General features: G+C 41.7%; 1 protein-coding gene and 1 long non-coding RNA gene across 4 annotated transcripts; one reads left to right on the forward strand and one right to left on the reverse strand.

The window, feature by feature from the left end:
- Nucleotides 1-828: 828 nt before the first annotated feature.
- LOC112544630 (uncharacterized) lies at nucleotides 829-4,773 on the reverse strand. Of its 3 annotated transcripts, none has more exons than XR_016349607.1 (4): nucleotides 4,635-4,773; nucleotides 4,103-4,220; nucleotides 2,139-2,220; nucleotides 829-2,024 (listed from the first exon to the last, which is right to left on the reverse strand). It is a non-coding gene; the product is annotated as an uncharacterized LOC112544630 (long non-coding RNA). The 3 variants fall into 3 exon arrangements; XR_016349605.1 differs by having other exon boundaries at nucleotides 830-2,024; nucleotides 4,337-4,650; XR_016349606.1 differs by lacking the exons at nucleotides 4,103-4,220; nucleotides 4,635-4,773 and adding an exon at nucleotides 2,478-3,566 and having other exon boundaries at nucleotides 830-2,024.
- Nucleotides 4,707-17,621, forward strand: DIO2 (iodothyronine deiodinase 2). The gene is made up of 2 exons (XM_006115979.4): nucleotides 4,707-5,476; nucleotides 15,694-17,621. The coding sequence occupies exons 1-2, from the start codon at nucleotides 5,255-5,257 to the stop codon at nucleotides 16,276-16,278; spliced, it is 807 nt and encodes a 268-aa protein (XP_006116041.2). The 5' UTR covers nucleotides 4,707-5,254; the 3' UTR covers nucleotides 16,279-17,621.
- Nucleotides 17,622-18,202: the final 581 nt, after the last annotated feature.

The following is an 18,202-nucleotide window of genomic DNA, read 5'->3' on the forward strand; positions in this document are numbered from 1 at the left end:
CTGGCACGATAAATGCAGAAGTGGGGGCCTGCAAAAGTACCCCAAAACCTTATCTTTCCAGGCTTTGGTATAAAACGTCCCCCAAAATCTTTAAAACCTAGATTTTGGGGATAAAAATCCGCTGCCATCACTCAAGTAATGATAAGAAAAATCAGGGGAGAGATCACTTGAGAAATTTCACCTCTAAAGTAAAAACCAGGACCCAAGAATTAACCAATATCAGGTTAATAAAAAGAAAAGAGAAAGAACTTTTATTATCAACACAATATTCCTGTTGCAAGCATAATGACTAGATGGAAAAGTCACTAATTAATATATTCATGGGGGAAACCCCACCACGACCAAGACTTAATTACAAAGGAGAGAAAAACCCAATTTTAAAAATGCATAGACATCAGATCCCATTTCCCAAAACAAAACCAATAAAACCTAATGGATTTATCTAAACTTTACCCTACTTACAGATAGTGAAGAGTCTTTTCTTGGAGGGAGACATAGGCTATGTCTAGACAACATGGCTCCATCGATGGAGCCATGTAAAATAGTTTATTTGGCATAGGCAAAGAAGTGGGGATTTAAATAATCCCCGCTTCATTAAAATAAAAATAGCCACTGCGCTGTGCCAACAATCAGCTGATACGGCACAGCGGGGCAGGCTAGACGCGCCACGGTTGACAAGGGAAGCCTTTGTCAACCACTCTGGTATGCCTCGTGAAACAAGGCAAACCCAGGCTTCCTTTGTCGACCGTGGCACGTCTAGACTGCCCCGCTGTGCCAGATCAGCTGATCGTCGGCATAGCGCGGCAGCCATTTTTATTTTAATGAAGTGGAGATTATTTAAATCCCCGCTTGTTTGCCTATGCCGAATAAACTATTTTAAATGGCTCCGTCGACGGAGTCATGTAGTCTAGACATAGCCATAGTATCTGTCCCCTTCAGTAGCTGGAAAGAAACTGCCCAGAGACAAAGGAGAGAAAACCTAAAAATTCCTTTGTCCCAGTTTGAGATTCCTACTTACATTCCTATTGGCCGACTCTACCTGGCTTAGGTAAGGGACATAGTTAACCCCTTAATCACCAGGCTGCTGGCTAACCCTCATGATCATGACAATCCCAGTCTCTCAAATGAAGGCCCTAAAAGCAGTAAAAGGTTCTGAACATGTAACGCAGGCCCCTGTCTTTTAAGCTGCAGAAAGCTGGTAGAGACCTCTGTCAAAGAAAGGGATCTACCAACCGCCCTGAAGCAGTAATAATCTAGCAAGCGCTCAAAGAAACCTGTACTTGAGGTCAGCTATCTCAGGAGCAATCACTCCATCTTCAACCTCTCATGCCTGGGCAAAGTTATCAAGAGTGTGGTAGGAAACAAACTCCAGAACTTAATTGTTGCAATTGCTATTGGGGTTCAAACCAAGATATGGTATGGAGATGACTTTGATGTGTGATCTTTCTGTGGCAATTAACAGAGCACAAACATCTATGCTGATACTGTTTATCCACATATAAGACCCAGTAAGGGGTGGAAAGTGCCACAGTATGTTTGTTGTCTCTGCTCATTTGTCTTAGACAAATCATTTTGTGGCAATTTTGTTTTCCCTTACTGAGGTATCTGAGCAGCTCATAACATACTTGTCAGGTAAGGAAGTACTGTTTACCCCCATTTTGCAGATAGAGGAATGGAAGCACAGAGACTAGATGACTTGCCTAAGGTCATGTTGGAAGTCTGTGGCAAAGCAGAATTGAACTTAAGTCTCCCAAGTACTAAGCTAGTATTTCAATCAATGGCCATCTTTTCTCTCAGACTCAAATCCAAAAGATTCAAAAGGGCAATTGATCCTTTTTAATAAGTTCTTGCATGCTGACATCTGCAAGGTTCAGGCTTTCTTCCTTTTTCAACTTGATGGGAGAGCTCTAGTGGAGGTACTGAGATGCCACAGGTCCATATTACAAATGTGTTGCTGAAGGTTACTATTTGCACAGCTGTTTCTCTGTAGATACAAGCAGTGCTAACCTCAGATGTTGCAATGCCTGAAAGAAACAAGAACATAGGTAAATGGTGGATAACTCGGGCCCAGTCCTCAGAACACAGAGCTGAGGTTGCTAGGAAGAGGGAGATATGAAAAGCAGTAAATAATTATTAACCTAATTAATTACAGAGGGCATTTATCCTCAGACTGTCAAGATGATGTGCAGTCTTTGAGTTCTGTTGGTCTCACCACTGCTCCTGAGAACACAGATAATCATTGTGTCAAGAAGTGCCTTCTACCATATCCTTCTAGTCAAAACCACTTCATTCAGAACAGGTGACTGTGGAGAATCACGTTTGTCACCTCCCGATTAGAGTTCTGCAACACAAACTATCTGGGCTGAATGTGATGACTACCTAGAACAGCGGTTCTCAGACTTTTTGGGCTCCGGGGCCCTTTACATGTGTAAAAATTTATGTGGAGCCCCAGCACGCCACTGATTGTATGTACTTACGTGGAGCCCCAGAAGTCCACTGATTGTATGTGTTGTACTCATTGATGTTTCCAGTTTGTCAACCTCACGGAGCCCCTGGAGATGTCAGGGGTCTGCGGAGCACAGTTTAAGAAACACTGATCTAGAAGAAACTCCAGCTAGTACAATTTAACTTAGTCTATCTCCAAAGCAAGAAAGATCAACAAAAAAACATTTCATGTCAGTTGGCTTCCTATTCAACTCCAGCTCCATTTTAGAGATCCATAAGGAACTAGAGTCTAACTGTCTTACAAACATCCTCTCCGTCCATAAACCACTGGGACTTGCATGGATATGTCTGAGTAATCACAGGATTCAGGGTATTCTCAGTGCATGCCCCTGGCTATGGGTATCCTTAGCGCAGAGCAAAAGGAAAAGCCCAAGCCAGACCGACTTTAGAGCCATAGGTGACTGGTGCTTACAGGGGGAGGGGGTTCAGAGAGGGCCACCCAGAGAGTCAGAGAGGTAAGAGGATACTCCATTTAGAAATTACAATTTTGGTGGGGGCACAGGGATGCAGTACACCTCCTGAGTGCTACCAGGAGTCGCCTATGTTTAGATCTGTCTGCAAACCTTTTCCAGTAATGATGATTGACAATTGATCTGGCACCCCTCCAAATCTCACTTTTAATATCATTGGGCAGAATAAAGGAAGGGTCTAGACAATGGGGTCCTTCACAGACTGAATAATGTCATTTTGGATGGTGTATTTAGTAGCAAGCAGATACATTATTGCTGCTTTAAAAAGGCCTGCCACGGAGAGTTTGATATCCCTGCCCCCGGCTGCACAGTGAGTAAGTGTAAGAGCCAGGATTAGCACGCAGGAGACCCTTGTGCCTACCATTGAGCTCACATCACAAGAACATGCTGACTTGTACATGTTTGGGGATATAAAAATGCTTGTTAATAACTTGTTTTTGCAAGTTGGAGTTATAAAGCTGCATTGGTGACACTACAAGCATTTCTATGGCAACAGAGTGATGTCACCAACAGCATTTTGACTTTATAGCTGATTTCATTTGAATGAAAAACTGAGCTTAGCCCCAGAACATTTCAGCATTTGAAAAAGAAGCACAGAAAGTCCCTAGAGGGCATGTTGGGGGCGTGGGAGGGCGGGTCATATGATAGTGGGAAGGAAGCTTTCACTGCTACCCATACCTCTGAGCTCTGGGTAAACAAAGTGGAGGTGCCCAGCTGATAACTTTATCCCTGAGATGTGCAGTGATGGGGGCTTCTGTAAGCACCCATGTAGGCTGATAAATTAACTCAAAAATAAATATGTAAAAGCTAATAGGAAATATTTCTCTGGGGAGGCTAGAACCCTGTTAAAATAGCTCAGAGGTACCCACAAAGTAAAAAAAAAAATCTGGGAAAGTGGGTTTAATAGTAAAAGGAAATTAACAGTACAAGGAAAAAATAATTTTCTTCAATATGGGTTTCGGCTTTTAAGCCACATGTAGATCTTCCAAGACATACTGCCTTCTTTGAGAGATTTTGAACTGAAAAAGAGGCATTAACATTGGGCCATACCCTTTCCTGATATAAATGTACCCTGTTTTAACTCAATTGCATTAAGCTGATTTACACCAGCTGAGGATGTGACCCACCTTATCTTTTTAGTGAGGTCCTTCAACTTTAGCAAAACTCATTCACCAGTATGTTCTTTTTCTTTCTCTTCTTACACATCAGCAGATGAAGTCAGTCCTGGGTGTTTTCTTATGTTTCCTTAAATACCAGGAAGACAACAAAAGATATTAAAACCACTGTACACATTGTCTCAATGGGAGTGGAGGGAAATGTACAGAAATACTGCCTTTCTAGGGATACATCAACTCACACACCTTCCTGGAAAAGACAAAAGGGCAAAAGGGGAAGAGGGTGACTGGAGAAAAAACACCAGAAAGCTATGTTGCTGGGTCACCTTCCATGTCATATGAAAATACTTTTTCCAAAGTTTCTAAAGAGCAGCCAGCAGCATATTGAGATTTCCCTCCCCTCTTTTTTTCAACAACAAAGCAACGTTCCGCCCTCTCTCTTTTCTCTTCAGAGAAAAAAAAAGTTTTGAGAATTTCACTTTTCTATTCACAGCAGCCCTGGCCAAAGTAAAGCCCTCTTTTACATTGACGTCAAGATCTTTACCAAGATTAGGGTTTCATTTCTGTATTGCAGCAATTAGCCAGGGAATGTATAAAAGGCTTCAGGGAAGCAAGCTAGGACTCCAGAGGGAAAGCACTTTGCACCACAGACAGAGACAGAGAGAGGAGAGGGAGGCACAGGCACATAGAGGAACAGAAAGTTTGTGTACAGAGACTTAAAAAAAAAAAGTAGCGCTGCACCTGGCAGCTCTGATGACACCGAAATCTTAGTGCTTAAATAGCCAAGAGACAATAGGACAGGAGAGGAAACTGAACAATCTCTGATAAATTTTGCAATTGCAGGGAAGTAGAAGCACAACTGCCTGTCTTTTTAACGGACTCAGAAGGGCTCTTGGAGAAGGGAAACGTTTTAGTTAACGTCTTGGTCTCTGAAAAAGAAAAAGCAGCTCCGAGCCGAATGAATTTCATGCTGAGTTATGCTTTTGACCAGCTTGAGTATATTTAATCATTTCTGCTGCCGTTGAGAGAAAGAGGCGGGAGGTGGAGGGAGCTGATGAGTTTTTTAAAAAATGCCTTTTATTTTATTGTATCTTATTTTTAAATGAGTGTTCAGGGCAAAAAAGGGAGCTAAAGGGAGCCGGTTGGAGAGCAGCAGCAGGGAAGATGGGTCTGTTAAGCGTGGATTTGCTGATCACGCTTCAGATCTTGCCGGTTTTTTTCTCCAATTGCCTCTTTCTTGCACTCTACGACTCTGTGATCCTCCTGAAGCACATGGTGCTGCTCCTGAGTCGGTCGAAAGCGGCGCGTGGCGAGTGGCGAAGAATGCTGACCTCGGAGGGGCTGCGCTGCGTCTGGAACAGCTTTCTCCTGGACGCCTACAAGCAGGTGGGAAGGGGATCGAGAGGGGAAGGGGAACAAGGTCTGATCACCCTGCACTCTGGTTCCCTTTTGTGCTAGAGTTTGGTTTGGCATAAGGGGAGTGGAAAACAGTTGTTCTTCAGGAGGGCAGGGGCCTGAGATTTAACAGACCTTGAGTCTTTGTGTCCTTCTCTGCCACTGACTCTCTGTGTAATTAGGGCAAGTCACTTAATTTTCTCCTGCCTCTGTTTTTCTAGCTGTGCCACGAGGATAATGCTGCTGCTTTTTGTAAAATATGTTGGGCGTATTGGATGAAAATATTATATAAGTGCAAACATTATTAAATATCTTTGTTGCCCATTTGACCAGTGCAACATCTTCAGAAGTGATATAAATATTAGATCTTTAAATAGTATCTCAGGGTGATCCCAATGTCCATTACATCAAAGGAGAAAAATAACTCTGACATATCATCATTTTTATTCAGCTAATATATTAACTTTTTTGTATTAGGAAGGAAAACACTGTGATTGGGTGAGTAGATTTTGAAAAAGAGCCCCCTTTACTCCTATGGCAGTAGTGAAAACAGAACATGACAAAGCTTAAAAATAAACTTGTAACCAGCTGAGGGACAGCTGCCTGTTCTTGGGGCATGCGCAATGTGACTTGAGTGGCACATGCTCAGGATTCATCACTTGAATTTGGTCCTCTGGTGACTTTAGTTAATAATGTTAATAGCATTTACACAGCACATGCTCTTTCAAAATTCCATACAAACATTAACTAGTGAGGTTGGATAAAACCTGTGCAAGTATCTGAATCCCCACATAGTAAATTAGGAAACAGAGACATTAAGGATTTTGCTCCCAATCATACAGCAAGTAAGGGCTTGTCTATGCAAATGCTTTCTTTGCAGCAAAATGAGGTATGACTCTAACCCAGTGGTTCCCAACCTTTTCCAGATAGGGACCCATTTTCACAATTTAGGAAGATTTGGTGACCCAGGGCAATTAAAAAAAAATATGTGACTGGCTCCTTAAGATCCACCTGGGGACCCTTTTGAAATGTAATGGTGACACCTATTTGGGTCCCAACCCATAGGTTGGGAAACCCTGCTCTAACCTGTGCTAGCCTACTGTGCACCAAGGGTCCACGTGGCCCCTGCTACCGTACACTAAAAGTTCCCTAGTGCTCTCTAATCTGCTCTCACTTCAAAGAGGGATAGATCAGAGTGCCCTGGGGAAGTTTTAATGTGTGGCAGGAGGGTTCAGGCCGACAATTAGCTTGCATCAGGCTTGTGCAGAGTAGATTTACACATTGGCCTGCTGTGAAATAAGTATTCATTTAGACAAGCTCTAAGAAGCAAAGCTGGGATTAGAAACCAAAGGTCTTTCAGCCCTGTGATCAGTTTATTAGAATGTGCTGCTCTATTAAGATTTAAGAAACAGAAACCCATCTGATGGATTTAGGTTAACTCTTTCTTATATCCTCTGTGAATCATAGCTGTGTATCTGCTGAAAAGTATTTCTCTCCTCTCTCTACAATAGCATTATACATTTGCTCTTAACTTGCGCTGTAGGGATCTGCTGACAGTGATGCTTATTTACAGATTTATTTACTGCCTGTCCTGAAGCTTTAGGCACACACAGATAATTTTCAATATATAAAACAAATTACATTAGCTATCCCAACTGTGATCAATCCCTTCACTCAACACAATACAAATCAGTCAACCAACCAAACCTGCTCAAGTAAAATATAATAAGAATTCTAATCACTTCTATCACACTTTAATCTCCAACTGTCTCAGTGCCCCTGTGAAGTAGGCTGGTAAATGTTGTTACTCCTGTTTTGCTGCTCAGAGTGAGACACAAAGATGAACATGTGACTTGATCATGGGTACAGAGGGAACCAGTAGCAGAGCTGTGATTAGCACTCATTCATTCCTAGCTCTTAGGCTTGGGTTATGACCACTGCACCTAACATTGGGAGAAGGCTCAGACTTTGACTAGCTTCCTGAAGGTGAATGGAATTGTTCTATAAGTCTCCAACAAATCTTATAATTTCTATAGCAAGTTATATCGACATTCAAATGATGCATGTTAAAACGAAGCCGTTAAATTACTTCCTTCTTTCCTTATCTGCCAAGACCTGAGTTCATGATTCAGTGTTTCCTCATCTATTAGTGATGGCATCACTGAGTCAACTGAAGAAGTGGGTAGTTATTCACTGGTATTGGCAAAGAAACTCAAACCTTAACTTCAGGTCTTAGAAGGTAATAAAAAGGCTTTTATTTTACTTTAAACACCTAGAACCATGTCACAACCATATCATGTAGGGTGATATCCTGGCCCCGTTGAAGTCAATGGCAAAATTCATATTGACTTCAATTGGGCAAGTATTTTACTGTGTGAGTGTGTGTGTGTGTGTGTGTGTGTGAATTCCTCCACAGCAATGATTCTTAGAGAAAGGTTCACAGTCCCTTCACAAAGCACCTGATTGAGTACTCACAGATATTGTTGGAAAGATTCCTGTTGACTTTAGTGATGAGACCCAAAGAACACTGGAGATTCCTAACTGCTATAGATGCAGAGGTTAGTATGGGAGCCAACTTATAGAGGAGACACAATACATTGAAGGTCAAAATTAAGAGCGGAAGAAGAGTAGATTGTAAATTGCCTGTATGTGAATCCCTGGGAGTCTTCTACCACTTCTACAGGGGAGGGGAAGAAAAAGCTAGTTACATAGGAAAAAACTGGTAGAGACCACAGGAGACTAAAGAAATGTATATTTTTCCAAGTACTGAAATTAATTTTACATGTCAGATCCACTTAAATGCTGTATGCCCAAATCCAGCTGGGTAGCAAGAGTAGATGTCAATCAGATGTAACTGATTAACGTCAATCATGTGCTTAACTGCCTTTCTGAATCAGGGACTTTTTCACTAGTAAAAGTACTTTGCAGTTGCATAATGCACATCAAATGAGAATCTCAGAGCATTTTATGAATACTAACACAAGAAACCTCTGCAAGGTTCATAATCCCCATTTTACAGATGGGGAAACTGAGGCACAGATAGTTGAAGTAGACCAAAGCCACACAAAAAATAGCGGAAGAACTTGGAATGAAGTAATGTAAATATCCTCAAATCTCTCTCTCTCTCTCTCTCTCTCTCTCTCTCTCTCTCTCTCTCTCTCTCTCTCTCTCTCTCTCTCTCTCTCTCTCTATATATATATATATATATATATATAGAGAGAGAGAGAGAGAGAGAGAGAGAGAGAGAGAGAGAGAGAGAGAGAGAGAGAGAGAGAGAGAGAGAGAGAGAATTTTCCTAGAAATCATTTCACTCACCACTTCTGTGGGACAACACACAGTTATTTGTAAACAGCACACAATAACAGAACAGTTAAGAGCAGAATACAGAAATGCGCTTTTACTGGGATGAAGCTACTCTGCCTTGACTGATAGCTGTGGTAACTCTCATAATAGTTAACTTAGTTCTAAAGAACCTCTCTTTGCAACACATCTTGTATGTGCAGCCAATAATTAGAGGTGGTGCAAAGCCATGTTTGACTCACAAGGCCACTGCACCCCATGGCCTTGCCCCATCATGGGAGGAGGAGGTTATTCTATAAATCACAGAGAAGGAACAGTGTAGTCACTATCAACAATTTGGCAGATGTTCAAATCAGAAACCAGAATTCAGGAAGCCGGAAGAAATACACTAATCATAGATAAAATGTACATGAGAAAACAAACAAACAAACAGAGAATTCTTCAGCTGTCCTATTCTGCGGAGGGGGTGGAGTGGAGGAAAATATGTAAAATGTTCCAGTGTAAGAGAATGCTGTACATTTGCTAAACAAGTAAATCAAAGTATCTATTGTTTGCCCACTGAGGATGTTAAAGTCTTTTATTATTGCTACTATAGATCCTCCCTGGTGATAATAGCTTAACCCAATGGCTGCATCAAGTTTCTGCTGTTGCATGTAATAATAGTTTCTAACAAGAGGACAATGGAAAAAATCCCATTGGAAAGTTAGGAGTGAGTATCCCATTGGAAAGCTATGAAGGTCCCCTCCAGTAATTTATAGTTTTTATTTCTAGTCCTTGAAGATTAGCAGGAGGTAAGATCTTAAATCTATCACTTGTCCAAGACTGAATTTTGCCCATTCTGCACTTCAGTAGCAGTGTACATTTGTAGGGATAACCTTATATTTGGATTGTGTTTTAAATGGAATTTGGTTGAAGCAGCTAAACTATTTGGAATATCAGAAGACATTCTCTCCCCCCACTCCAATTCTACTGTGATTAGAATGACATGACTAGTTTGACAGATTGATAGCTATGTGTGTACAGATCTTTCCTATTTCTAAAAAGACTTGAACCGAAAGCAAGCTCTTACATGAAGTCTCCAGAATTTTGACATGTTCAGGCTTTTCTGGATTTAATAGTCGATTAAACCAGTACTATGAGTCTGATGGACACTCAGTTAAATCACTAGACATACCATCAAACCCTTGGCTTTATACTTTCTTCCCATATAATGGGTATGCTCATTCATAGAAGCACCATCATGCATCTCAACTTCTTCTGGAAGAGCATCACAGCTTCTAACATCACAGATTGCACAGTGGTGTTCTGCAAAATTGCATAGCAATAAAGTGTATTTGCAAAAGTCATATAAAGAGCAAGTGCCCCATTTCCTATTGGTCAGCTTTTTAGCATACCTCTGGGTTACAGTGCTACTTTGAGGAGCTTTTCAGACAGTAGAACAATTATCCTGAACCCTTATGCAATTATCATCTTTGTTTATTTTGTCCTGGAAGGTAAGGAAGTGTCTTTCTTTGAATTTCATAGTAAGAGGAACTTCTGCAATAAGCCTTCTGCTAATGTACACTCTTCCAGGCAAGGATCTTAGATGGTTTATAAGCACTGAGAGATTCCTACACAACTGAATCTTCCATAAAAGCAAATAATACTAATATGGTATAACCTTGCCACCAGAGCCTAACATCTGGATGAGGCTCTGAGAAATGACAGGCTCTTCTGGGTCTGCATTTTAGTGAGTATAATCAAAGCATAGAGAAGAACTTGAGAAGGAGGAAAGAACTCAAGGAGTTCTGTCCATACCCAGTAGTTGGGGCCCAATCCCTAATAGGGGGTGTGCATATTTAAATGGCTAAAACCACAGCCTGCTAATTATCTCTCAACACCCCTACGAAGCTGATATAGTCTGATGAGTCTGCCAAACAGTTTGCAAATCCCTGACATGGGGCATGAAAGCAATTTTTCAATGCACAAGATCCCCAAAGCAATAAGTTAGGTCTGATAAAAAGCAAAGTAAAAAGACACTACATGAGTAGGTGATGTCTTGTCCACACTCCACAAGGCTTTTCCCAGGCTGTATGGCAAATATACAAATCAGATGTAATGTTCTATTTCCAGTTTATGGTTTATGAATATTTCTTTTTTTTTTCTCCTCCATCCCTGCATTTTTCAGTCTACATGTTAAAGCAACACTAACTTTGCTCCCCCTTTCCACTGCCCACAACACTCCACAATGAGACTTCCAGTATCAGAGCAATCAAACGAATGCAAGATTGGCAATAAGCACCAGTTATTGCTTTGAGGTGGGGAGATCCCTTTGCTTGTGGAGATGGTGAGATTTTAAGGGGAAGGGAGAGTTCATAGTTCATAATCTAGATTGCTTTCCTCTGAAAGCAGAATCCTCCACCTCCTCTTGGAACCCAATAGGCCATCTCTAAGGCTAGGTCTACACTACAGAGTTTTTAAGCAGAAACAGCCATTTTTGCTCAAAAACTCATGGAGCATCCATACCTTACGCACATTTTTGCGCACGTAAAATGAAAGAACAGAGGGTTTTTTCCAGTGTAGGTATTCCTTCTTCTGTGAGGAATAACTCCTTTTTTCAAAAGAGTTTTCGCAAAAAGGTGTGTGTGGATGGGCAAAAGAGTTTTTTTGCACAAAAAGAGGCAATCGAAAAAGGCACAGGTGCCCTGGTGGCCATTCTGTAAATAGCAATCAGAGTTTCCTTTCGAGAGAGCCTCCATGCAGTCTGGATACTCTCTTGCACAAAAGCGCATCACTTTTTCGATGCACTTTTGCAGTGTGGATGCGCTCTTGCTCAAGAAGTTTTTGTGGAAGATCTCTTCTGCAAAAAGCTTCTTGCACAAGAAGCCTGTAGTGTAGACATAGCTTAAGTGACTAAACAGTCAACACACAAGTGCATGACCATAGATATGCTGAAGCCAGGGTTTGTTTCTTAGAACATATCTTTTGCCAGCTTTTGTGTAAGATTTCAAAAGCAGTTGGACTGAATATTATGTGGCTTGTTTGGTAGGCGTCTTCATTGTGTCAATTTTTTTCCAATAGCTTTCCCCCCCCCTTTCTGTAATACATAATGACAACAAAGAGAACAGAAAAGCCCCACAATGCAGATGACCAGTGAGGATAATATTGTCATCCCGTATCAATCCTGTTCCTGAGCCTGGTGAAATGAAGAGGCCCTTTGGGAACATCAGAACTTCATCAAGACCAATTAGTGGAGATGCTGCTGCTGGAGTTTAAGCATTAATGACTGGGCTGGGTTGGTTTTTTGGCGGGACTAACATTGGCATGGAACGAAGCACCGACCTAATTACTCCTCTGCAGGAGCAGAAAATGCCTTGTGAATGCCTACTTGGCAAGCATGTCTCATTAAAGACAAAACAGCAAACACAAGCTCTCCTCAAAGCAAAAATTAACATGATAGGTAACCCATGGCTGTGAGACTTTCTTGTGGCTGTGGGAAATGAATTGAGGTTAGTCACACCAGCAGTATCTTGGCTGCTTTTTTCTCTACATGGTGTCATGGAACCAGTTTTTATTTTGTCTCTAAACCTTACCTTTTTGGTTTGCAAAGAGCAGTCTGCCTGTGAGAGGGACAGAGAACACCTGTGCATTGTAGGAGTGCAGTCATACATGCTAACACACTGTGCGTCAATGTGAAGTAATATGTGAAGGGCACTATACTAATGTCCAATTGAAAAAATTTTATTTTTTTCCTCCAGGGTTTAGGAACCCTATACAGGGAAAGTGGTATTTGGTAGAGTTGAATGCAGAATTGGGAAAGAGGAATTTACTCAGTGAATTTAGCCACTCTTTCTCCTCACATAATATTCCTAAGCAGATGGTGGGTTTTCTCAGATTTATTGAGGAATATCAAGCTGTTCAGAAACAATTTCCTTCAGAATATTTTTCCAAGAAAAAATGGAAAAATTTTAGCAATACCTGTTGCTAAAATGTTCCTGTCTACTGATCCACTTTGTTCCTTTTTCAGATTTAGTCACTGATTTTCCTTTTTTGCCTTTTCTGCTCTGAGACTTGCCCTTGCATATTTGAAATCCAAACAGTAGGATTAATTATGAGTAATAACTTAATAATTCACATGGTATTTTTCTACTTGATTAGATGAGCACACTGCCATAGAGACTCTAGTTCATTGTTCATCCTCTCACAGTGTACAGCATAGATCATCATATTGCACAATATACTTCAGCTCCTCTGAAATGTCCATCTTTGTGCATGAGAGAGCAGGTCCGTTTTACTGCTAAAGAACGTGCTAGGTATTGGATTGGATTTTTGAGGGGTGGCTCCTCATTCACCAAATATGACCCTAGTTCCAGGGTAATATCACTAACAACTCCTTAATTTTGAGTTATGAATCCATAATCACAGTGGCTAACACTCAATAGGCTGACGCCTTTCTTCACTCTAATCTCCATGGAATGTTTCTTTTCTACTGTAAACTTAGAGTAAATGCTCTTTTGCTTTTCTGGGTCCATGGAGTAGAGCAGAAGTTGTCACCCATGCTCCAGCATGTCCAAAACAAGCCCGTTTCAAACTTTATTCACTTCCAAGCAGAAGTGAAAGTAAGCAGGTGGGCAGCTCTGGCAAGAGCTGGCTGAGCTGTGGCAAAAGCCAGCAGGGAGCTATTTAAAGAGCTGGCAGGGACCCAGGTTGCAATAGGACAGTACCTGTAAGAAACTGTAAGTTACTTTCACCACTGCTTCCAAAGCAATGAAGCTTGATTCAGGCCAGGATTATGCGGGTATTACTCTTCTGGTTCAAAATATCACCCTGGACTCAATAATCACTAATAAGCACAATTATTTAGTGTTTAGCTCAGAGAACTTCATGAGTTGAGGCTCTTTGGTTCTATTCCTGTCTAATCACTGAGCTATGTTTACACTACCCATGTTATTTTGAAATAATAATTCCTGAAATAACTATTTAGAAATAGTGTGCCCATACTACAGGGAAGCCCCAAAATTAGTCCAAGGCAGGCTCCCTTAATGTGGACCCACTACCTGAACTTAAAGCCCCAGAAAGCATTGGGGAGTAATTAATTTGACTCTGGGGCATAGTTATTTTGAAATAACAGCTGCTATGGGGCCACACTAACCCTATTCCAAAATAGCAATTTTGAAAGAGGGGCATTACAGTAAACTTCCGGATAATTCCGCACCTTTAGGACCCAGGGGGTGCCGGATTATCAGATATGCTGGACTATTGGAAGGGGGGGCTATGAGGAGTTTGGGGTGAGGTGGAGGGGTATGCCGCCCCAGACCCCTCATAGCCCCCCCCTTCCGATAGTCCGGCTCTGCCCCAGGCTGCTGGTCAGTTTCAGCAGCGGCTGACTTGGGGATGCCTAGGGCAGAGCAGCTGGGGTGCTGCTGGGTTGGTCCCGCAGCACCGCCCCTCGGTGCTGCGGGACCAACCCGGTAGTACTCCAGCTGCTCTGCCCCCGGCTTCCCTGACTCAGCTGCTGGTCAGTTTCAGCAGCGGCTGAATCAGGGAAACCGGGTGCAGAGCAGCTCCAGTTGTCTGGCAGCCAGAGCACTTCCGGGTTCCTGATGGTGCCGAACCATCAGGAGTGCCGGAGCATTGGATGCCGGACCAATGGAGTTTTACTGTATTTTGAAATAACAAGCCCATTATTTTGAAATAATTTCAAAATAATGGGCTTGCTGTGTGGACGCTCACCTTGTCATTTTGAATAGTTTGAAAATAACTCTGTAGTGTAGATGTGTCCTGAGTGAACTTTGGCAAGACTAGGGTTTAGTTTACCCCTATAAAATAGATAAAATGGGGCCTATCTACTCCAGTAAGAATTCCCATAAAATCTGTTGGCTTGATGAGTGAGTCAGAGGAAAGGAAGAAGAGGTTGAATGTCAGTTACCCTTTAAAAAAGTGGAATTGAGCCATGAATGATCATATGTTTGTCAGGGACAGTTACACTTCAGATGAAGAGATTGAAGTCCCAGTACTTACAATGAGTTCATTGATGGATTTTAGCTATAATGAAACAGATTCCCCTTCCCCCATCACTCCCCCATAAGCTGAGCATTCTGCTTTCAAGCCCTGGTTCTTACTGATTCTGGCTTCTCAGGAGGCAATGCTCGGTTAATGGATTTTGAGATGATCTCTGTGGACCAAATTCAGAAGTCCTTACTGAGTTCTTAATCAACTGAAACTTCTGCTAACTTCATTTGGAATCTAGTTTCTGAATACAGTCTAGATCAGGACCTCAGGATTTGGCCCTATATGAATGAAATCAAAACAACATTTATTTCTGAACAGCAGGAGATAAGAAGAGAGTGAATTTAGAAGAGAAATACAAAAATAATTATATTGTTGTTATAGAACTTCATGCTAAGGATAGATGTGCAAGAGTTGCATTGACTGTACTTATTAATTATCTTTTATAGTAGTACTTTGTAATTCCATGTCATCTTTCACCAGGAGAGCTCAGAGCTCCTTGTAGACTTGAGTCAATCGTGTGATACATACATATCATATTATTTATTGAAGGGAAAACTGAGGCACTGGTGGTGCAAGGACTTATTCACAATCACAGAGTCAGAACCAGAGCCAGATCTAAGGATAGGGTCATGAACATAACTACCATCTGCCTGCTTCAGCTACTAGCCACATTCTTCTTTCCTCCTGCTGTACATTCTTTTTTTCTTCCTGCTGCTTTAGGCAAAACACTGCAGTGGGAGAAGATGCTGGTCTTATATAGATCATATGCTACAAGCCAGGATGCCTGCAGCATTTTCTGTGTAGGGAACACACTGTGTTGTTTGAACAGCTGTGTTTGTTTTGTGAGAGTGAACATGAAGGACACTGTGGAAGCAAGTCACAGTAACTTATCATGTCTTTATTTGTTTTGCCATCAGGTGAAATTGGGTGGAGAAGCCCCAAACTCCAATGTAATCCACGTAGCTAATGGCAGCGGCGGCAGCAATAGCAGGAAGAAAAGTGTTGGTGGGAAATATGGAACCAAGTGCCACCTTCTGGACTTTGCCAATTCAGAGCGCCCACTGGTGGTAAACTTTGGTTCGGCCACCTGACCCCCATTCACGAGCCAGCTGTCGGCCTTCAGCAAGCTGGTGGAGGAGTTCTCAGGTGTGGCCGACTTCCTGTTGGTCTACATCGATGAAGCTCACCCATCGGATGGCTGGGCCGCCCCTGGAATCTCTTCTTTTTCATTCGAGGTGAGGAAGCACAGGAACCAGGAAGACCGATGTGCAGCCGCTCAGCAGCTCCTGGAGCGGTTTTCCTTGCCATCCCAGTGCCAAGTAGTGGCTGATTGCATGGACAACAATGCCAATGTGGCCTATGGGGTCTCCTTTGAGCGAGTATGCATCGTGCAGAGACAGAAAATTGCCTACCTAGGGGGCAAGGGCCCCTTTTTCTACAACCTCCAAGAAGTCCGGCTTTGGCTGGAGCAAAACTTCAGCAAGAGATGAAATCCAGCCTAAGCTTAGCTAAGTATGTCAAGAGCCTTGTCCCTTTGGAGTGATATAAAAGGGAAAAAAAACACACACTCTTTTCCAATAGGCTCTTCTGGGCCTGTTGCAAGAGAACAGATTCAATAATAAGGTCAAATAAATTTAAGCCAGAAAAAAAAACACCCCAACAACAATACCACATAAAAGAGAATTGTGTGAAACAATGCTACTTCTGCCTTAACAGGATAGAAAAAGCCACTGTGAAAAGTGCTGCTGCTGCGCATGAAAGGTGATGAGATGAGATTTCTTTCCATCCCTTTAACAACATGTTGGCTTTAGGATGAGAAGAAAGCATTGCTTCCTGGAAGGCAATTCTCTGGAGAGGTGACCTCATGTATTTGATCAGGGACATCTCATTTTCCATTGAGGCTTATGTAGGCAACTTGCCAGCAGCCTGAGGTCTGCAATTAATTTGCATAAAATGAAATGGATTATGGCTGGCTTCCTACATTGATATAAAGGTATGACCCACCAGAAACTACAAGATCCACCATGCAATGCAAACTGGCTGCGGAGATCAAGATGAAACATTGTATGTGAGATGTGGGTCTTTGTACTCTCTGAAGGCAGCCTCTCTGTATAGTGTGTGTGTCTGTCTAACACACACACTTAGGCCTCTATATGTTCACAATTAAATTGGCAGCATATCACACCTTAGAACTCCATAGGTGCATTTGGCTCTCAGGCGTGTGTGTGTGTGTGTGTGTGTGTGTGTGTGTGTGTGTGTGTGTGCGCGCGAGCCTGGGGGGCAAAGATACAGAGGAAAGAGGCTGCATGATCCTAACTGCGAGTGAGGGAGAAATAAACTGAGATTGTGTAATAAAACTATAACTTTGAAAATTCAGAAAGTAGGATCATTTGTCCTCCCCACACACAGATATACACATACATAGCTTATGTCCAGGGCAAGAGAGAAGAGTTCAGCTGATGCCAGCCAGCCTTCAATATGTGGAACCGAAAAGATTTATTTTATCAGTGTTGTTTTTTTCTTTCTTTCTTAAAAAGAAAGTCAGAATTAGGAGCTATTTTATGTTTAGTTTTGTAAAAGTAATTTATTTCTTTTGACATAGCAGGCATATTTTTGAGTGGGGAGACTTACATACCACTTTACCTCATTGGAATTGAAACCTGTCCAGTTATTACCCCATTAAAGTGGTCATGGAGATTTTTACTGTCCGAGTTGCCTACAATTAGTTTACAGCCATATTATTTCTTGGAAAGTTACACAGTCTTTAGACTCAGCAATTGCCATTCCATTAGTCAAGATAGCATTTTGTTCATGTTTCTTTCTTCTCAGAAGCTTTTTGGGGGGGGGGGAAAAAACCCATCACACTGGCTTTAAAATCAATCACTGCCTTAATTCTCTGACATTAAGGATGAACTGAGTGAATTATCAAGAACAATTGTAACAAATGGCTGGGTTTCTTAAGAATGGCTAAGGGGAATATTCTGAAGTATATTTAAAGAGACACTGTCAGCTTAGACTATGCCGTAAGTATGTTTAGGTTTTATAAAAAATTACAGGATTTTGCAAAGCCTAACACATACGGACATGCTTCCATTGTGCTAGTACATGAGAACTGGGAAGTGAAACAGATTACAAGAGTGAACCTGACTAACCTAGTTTTCCAGTCCACGCTGAGAAACACAATACAAACAAACAGCATAAAGAGGGGAAAATTAAAGTAGAATATTAAATCTTTTACCATGCTAATCACATGAGATCTTAATCTAAACACAGGAAAGGACTGAAAGAAAAGAGAAATTTCTGTTTTACAGTGTCTCTTTAATCATACTTGGCATAGTTTCTTTTGTTTTGGTATGAGTCCATTCAGGTAATGCACATGGCATTATAAAAAATGTTTCTTTTTTAAGCATAGATATGATATTTGAC

The sequence above is a fragment of the Pelodiscus sinensis genome, chromosome 5 (genome assembly GCF_052426305.1).
Source record: "Pelodiscus sinensis isolate ZL-2025 chromosome 5, ASM5242630v1, whole genome shotgun sequence".
NCBI classification, from domain to species: domain Eukaryota; kingdom Metazoa; phylum Chordata; order Testudines; family Trionychidae; genus Pelodiscus; species Pelodiscus sinensis.